Below are 6000 nucleotides of genomic sequence, written 5' to 3'. Positions count from 1 at the left end.
TTGCATATTTTTCTTCCATAGCATTCTTAAAATAAAAATACTGTTAATAGTAATACATGATTGGATATAACTTCATGTGAACTAGGGAGAAAGGGGATAATACTGGAACAAGTGGAATGCAGACTCAGCAGCAACCTCTAGAAAGTAGACTGGCAGGATCAAAATGTGTCAACTTGGCCAAATTGCATACTCTTTCCATACTTTGGAATTTCAATCAAATAGTGCAAACTGACAACATTGATTGAGTCAGCTAAATCAGCCACAACTTCTAGTGTGACATGTCTTGCCTACTTGCTGTCTTTTAGTGCGAAAAATTCTCAAAAATGAAAATGGATACCACAAACTTTCCACTAATTTATACATGCACGAGGCAATAGGACTTGGGGCGGATTCATAATTATGAGTTTATGAATTATGGGGTCTAAGCGTTCTATATATTTACATATATTCAAAAGATTTTGTCGAATTCCTAGCTAGAACTCTAGCTCCGTTTTGCCTTTAATGAAAGGAATCCTACATTATTGTAAACTTGTAATTTTAGGGATTGTGGCTCTTCAAATATTCTATGATCACGACTTGGGGAAAAAAAAGTAAAAAGGAGGGACGAATAATTAATCAATAACCGAAAGATTACACTTAGTTTATCGCTTGCATTATACAATACCCAAAGATTCGAGCATTGAAAGAACCTCGGCCTGCTTTAGTAGTTGAAATGAACCAGATTATTATATATTTAGAACTTTCAATTTAAATTATCATCTTAGAAGATATTAGATAATGATTTATAAGTTCAAATATAAGTTTGTTTCTCATTCAGCGTTGGGAATCCGCTTTGGGGCTTGATTAATCGGAATTTGCAAAAAATGTTCTCTACCAAAAATTTTATTTTATTTTTAGGACTTGAACATGAAACATTTGATTAACAGTTGAAGAGATGTTATTCATCTTATCATAGCCCTTAGTGAAATTCATATTTAATTAGATACATACTAAAACCATGGTTGTAAAATATGTAAACAACGCAGGAAATGAATCATGTATGAATTCAAGAAAAAGGAGGCAAATTGATAAACTTTAGTCGATTTCATTGGTAAAGTCTGAAAGCAGCAGAGAGAGAGAGTAGGCCTAATTGCCAAGTAATAACTACTCAAGATTTACACCACATTAAGATCACAAAACCAAAATCCAAGATCGACATTCTTGAACTATTCAACCCCATATCTGATATCGCTGTATCTGGGAATTGTCACTAGCACTAATATTGTCAGTTCCATATCTACCCCGAGACAGTACTGAGCCAAGCTCATAGGGGTACGAGCTGCGGTTATAAGACGATCCAAACGCCATCAAGGCTCCATCATTTGAGTTCTGAAACGGGTTGTTAACCGCAAAAGAAGATAGAGATTTATTATTGTTGCTGCTGTTTAGATTGTTGTCGGACAAGTCGATGTTGGTGAGATTGACAGTAGTAATGTCATGGATGCTAGGTCTCCTCTTATCTTTTCCTCCTGAAAGCTGTCTCAAATAGTATTTTTGAGCATGACTCGCTACTTGTGTTGGCGTTTTTGAGATCACGAAATTCCTTGATATGTTCCTCCAGTCCCCTTTCCCATGCTTGTCAAGTCCCATCAGAAACCTCCTACAACACCATTGTTTGTTAACATCAAAATCAACCAGTTCTACATATTAAACCAACAATATAATGAGCTTAAACTTATATTTAAGAATTTTTTTTACACTATCAGGTTAGCTTTATCGACTGTAACAGCTCATTTACCAATCAGAATAGGAATTGGCTCTGAGTTCACATATAGGATCAGACACACTACATGAAATTGGAAATAAGAAAAGGTAGTTGTGCACCTGTGTTCTTCCTCAGTCCATGGGACACCTTTTTTTCTTTCTTGATCATAACATCTGCCTCTCTTTTTAAACGATTGAACACCGCGATGATGATGATCATCGACCAAATCAAGCATAAAAGACGAGGTGAAATACGTAGGAGGAACCGGGAACAAGCCAGCTTCTATGTCACTAACATCTGCTGCTAATTCTTTGTACTGTTTCATCACATCATACACTGTCTTCCCAGGTATCAAATCCGCCACCTTAAACCATCTATTCGGAGTTGTCTCATCGTATATTGCAAGTGCACTTTCAAACTTCTTGTTCTCTTCTTGTGTCCATTCACTGCTTTTCCTCTGTTCCATCATCATCCAGCTTGAATTTGGTATAAGCGAAGTAGGCGACAAAGTCTCCATTTTTTTTTTTTTTGGCGACAATTACAATAACCAGAATCCTCAATTTTCTTATTAAGACTAAAAATAGAATACGCTTATTTCCATTTGTTACCTACCCTCTAAGTGTTGAAGACATTTGATGTGCAGTGTGAATAGGAAAAAAAAAAAGATGAGATTTTTATGATACCCGAAAGACCTTAAATTCAGAATCATATAGTGGGAATTGGAATACCCTTTATAAGAGAGCTAAAGAATCTTTGAAATAAATTGCAAAAAGAATCTGATTTTACTGCTCAGGCATAACCCACCTAGACCCTCCCAATGAGTAGAGAGAAAAAATAGTTGCAAATTGAGCACAACTCAAACAAGAAATGAAGCGTAAAACTGAAGAGACTATCAGAAAACAGGGGAAAGAAGCTTAACAGATGAAGTAAACGAACAAAGCAGAGCGATCCTAAGTAAAGACCACCAAGAAGTTGTTCTGCTTGATATTTTTTGGAAGCCAAAAGGGGAAGAAGAGGAATTTGAAAAGCAAAAAGAACCAATGGGGTTGGCAGTGGAACTGTTCTGTATATTAGTGTGAGAGAAGCAAGAGAGTGGAACTAAAATAAGAAAAAGATAATGAGATACGTCAAGCAATAAGAGTTGTTGAATAGTGATTGGATTTGCAATACAAGTTAAAAGTATCTGTGCTATTTAGTTTACTACTCAATTATGTTTTACTAATTGATTTTAGGGTTAGTGCGGGCTGCTACCAAAAGTGTTGGTTTCCCAATCATAATCACTTTTTTAATGACAGCTCAAACGTCTAAAAGATAAACATCTCTTTTTCTCACTTTTTTTTTTTACTTCTTCGCTCACTCGCTTGAAGAAAAAGAGCTATCGACCTGAAAAAGAAAACCGTCGTCCATTTTCTTCAAGTTATCTTACGGATTTCTTAAACTGTAATGTAAAAGTCAGTTGAGGGAAGGGCCAAGAAAGAAATCTTATGTGCAATGCATCCTTCTCATTAGAGTGGATTTAAAAATTTATTTTATGGGTTCTGGACTAACTTCAAGTCGCCGAACACATTATTTTATTTGAATTATAGGTTCATGATTTATTATTTTAAACAGATATTCAAATGAACCTATATTAATAGTGTTGAATTTGGCAAAACCTTTTGTCCCACATCGGTGGGAAAAGAAGGGTTGGGGGAATTTTCCCACTATGAAAGAAGGCTTAATGTTTAGGATTTAAACACACCTCTCATTTGCCTTCTCATCTGTTTAAGGCATTTGTATCTTCTCTCTTTAGTATTATTTCACTTGTATTTTTGGAGTAAAATAAAATATTGGTTGTGTCTAAGTATGCTCTGTGGTTGCAGCATAGTCTGATCTTCCACATCAGAAAAGATTTATCTTGGTAACTGAGTCAAGTTTCTGTTTGAGTATGCTCTGTGGTTGCAGCTTAGTCTGATCTTCTACATCAGAAAGGAAATAATCTTGATTTGTGTCGTCAGCTATTAAATAATATTTGTGTCAAATATGGGAGACAATAAACAAGAAGAATCTACATCAAGTATCAACAATACGTCATCATTGGCATCTTCGCTTATGACAAGAATTGTGTCAAATGCGAAATTTGCGGTAGAAATTTTTGACGGGTCCGGACATTTTGGGATGTGGCAAGGCGAGGTTCTAGATGTTCTTTTTCAACAAGGGCTAGATCTGGCCATTGAAGAAAAGAAACCAAATGTTATTGGAGAAGAAGATTGGAAGATTCTCAACCGTGTTGCTTGCGGTACCATTCGATCCTACCTTGCTAGAGAGCAGAAATATCCATACACAAAGGAAACTTCTGCAAGTAAATTATGGAAAGCAGTGGAGGATAAATTTTTGAAGAAAAACAGTCAAAATAAATTGTACATGAAGAAGAGACTGTTTCACTTCACCTATGTTCCTGGTACCACGATGAATGAACATATCACCAGTTTCAATAAGTTGGTCACAGATTTGCAAAATATGGATACAACTTATAATAATGGTGACTTGGCCTTGATGTTGTTGGCGTCACTTCCTGATGAGTACGAGCATCTTGAAACTACTCTACTCCATGGAAATGACGAAGTTTCTCTTAGAGAAGTTTGTTCGGCTTTGTACAGCTATGAACATAGAAAGCGAGAAAAACAGAAGGGCTGAGAAGGAGAAGCACTATTTGTGAGGGGTCGTCCTCAAAATCAAACGAGGACAAAGAAGGGAAGATCCAAGTCAAGATCCAGACCCAGCAAAGATGAATGTGCCTTTTGTCGAGAAAAAGGGCACTGGAAGAAAGACTGTCCGAAGCTGAAGAATAAGGCCAAACATAACAATGGAAAGGCCATTATGGATTCAAATGTAGCTGATTGTGATGATTCAGACTTCTCATTAGTTATAACAGAGTCATTAACATCATCAGACATATGGTTGATGGACTCGGCTTGTAGCCATCATATGTGTCCCAACAGGGACTGGTTTGTGGAATTTCAAGAAGGAGAATATGGAGTCATCCACACAGCGGATAACAGCCCTCTTACCTCATATGGCATTGGTTCAATACGATTAAGGAACCATGATGGAATGATCAGAACATTAACAGATGTTCGATTTGTACCGGATTTGAAGAAGAATCTCATCTCTGTAGGAGCCCTAGAATCAAAAGGGTTCAAAATCATTGTAGAAAATGGAGTGATGAGAGTATGCTCCGGTGCACTAGTGGTAATGAAGGCTAATCGGAAGAATAATAATATGTACCGCTATCGTGGCAGTACAGTTATTGGGACAGCGACAGTGACATCCAGTGACGACAAAGAGGCAGAAGCAACCAAGCTATGGCACATGCGCTTGGGACATGCTGGAGGAAAATCCTTGAAAACTCTATCAGATCAAAGATTGTTAAAAGGAGTCAAGGCTTGCAACTTGGAGTTTTGTGAGCATTGTGTTAAAGGGAAACAGACAAGGGTTAAATTTGGTACATCGATCCATAATACTAAAGGCATTTTGGATTATGTACACTCTGATGTTTGGGGTCCTTCCAAAACACCTTCATTGGGTGGGAAGCACTATTTTGTAACCTTTATTGATGATTTTTCCCGAAGAGTATGGGTGTATACAATGAAGAGCAAAGATGAAGTGTTGGGAATTTTTCTCAAATGGAAGACGATGGTGGAGAATCAAACAGGCAAGAGGATCAAGTGTATTCGCACAAACAATGGAGGTGAATACAAAAATGATCATTTCAATAAGGTCTGTGAAAATGATGGCATCGTCTGACACTTCACTGTTAGACATACACCACAACAGAATGGAGTGGCAGAACGTATGAACCGGACCTTGCTGGAGAAGGTACGGTGTATGTTGCCCAATGCTGGCTTGGGCAAAGAATTTTGGGCTGAGGCAGTTACATATGCATGTCACCTCATTAATCGCTTACCATCTGCTGCTATTGATGGCAAGACACCATTTGAAAAATGGTATGGAAAGCCTGCTGTGGATTATGACTCTTTGCCGTGTTTGGCTCAACTGCATATTATCATGTGACAGAGTCAAAATTGGATCCAAGGGCAAAGAAGGCTATTTTTATGGGAATTACTTCTGGAGTCAAAGGATATCACTTATGGTGTCCTATGACAAAGAAAGTAATATTCAGCAGGGATATTACCTTTGATGAATCTGCTATGGTAAATAAGGAAACAGAAGATACTAAACAAAATAAAGGTGTTTCTAAGCATGTGGAGTTTGAG

The 6000-nt window shown here is 37.2% G+C and overlaps 1 protein-coding gene across 1 annotated transcript; it reads right to left on the bottom strand.

Annotated features, from left to right (window-relative positions):
* Nucleotides 1-1064: 1064 nt before the first annotated feature.
* On the bottom strand, nucleotides 1065-2902 carry LOC107797194 (transcription factor DIVARICATA). The gene is made up of 2 exons (XM_016620056.2): nucleotides 1864-2902; nucleotides 1065-1639 (listed from the first exon to the last, which is right to left on the bottom strand). The coding sequence occupies exons 1-2, from the start codon at nucleotides 2259-2261 to the stop codon at nucleotides 1210-1212; spliced, it is 828 nt and encodes a 275-aa protein (XP_016475542.1). The 5' UTR covers nucleotides 2262-2902; the 3' UTR covers nucleotides 1065-1209.
* Nucleotides 2903-6000: the final 3098 nt, after the last annotated feature.

The sequence above is a fragment of the Nicotiana tabacum genome, chromosome 6 (genome assembly GCF_000715075.1).
Source record: "Nicotiana tabacum cultivar K326 chromosome 6, ASM71507v2, whole genome shotgun sequence".
Taxonomy (NCBI): domain Eukaryota; kingdom Viridiplantae; phylum Streptophyta; class Magnoliopsida; order Solanales; family Solanaceae; genus Nicotiana; species Nicotiana tabacum.
Note: the sequence above shows the minus strand (reverse complement) of the source record. Positions and strands in the feature narration are given on the sequence as shown.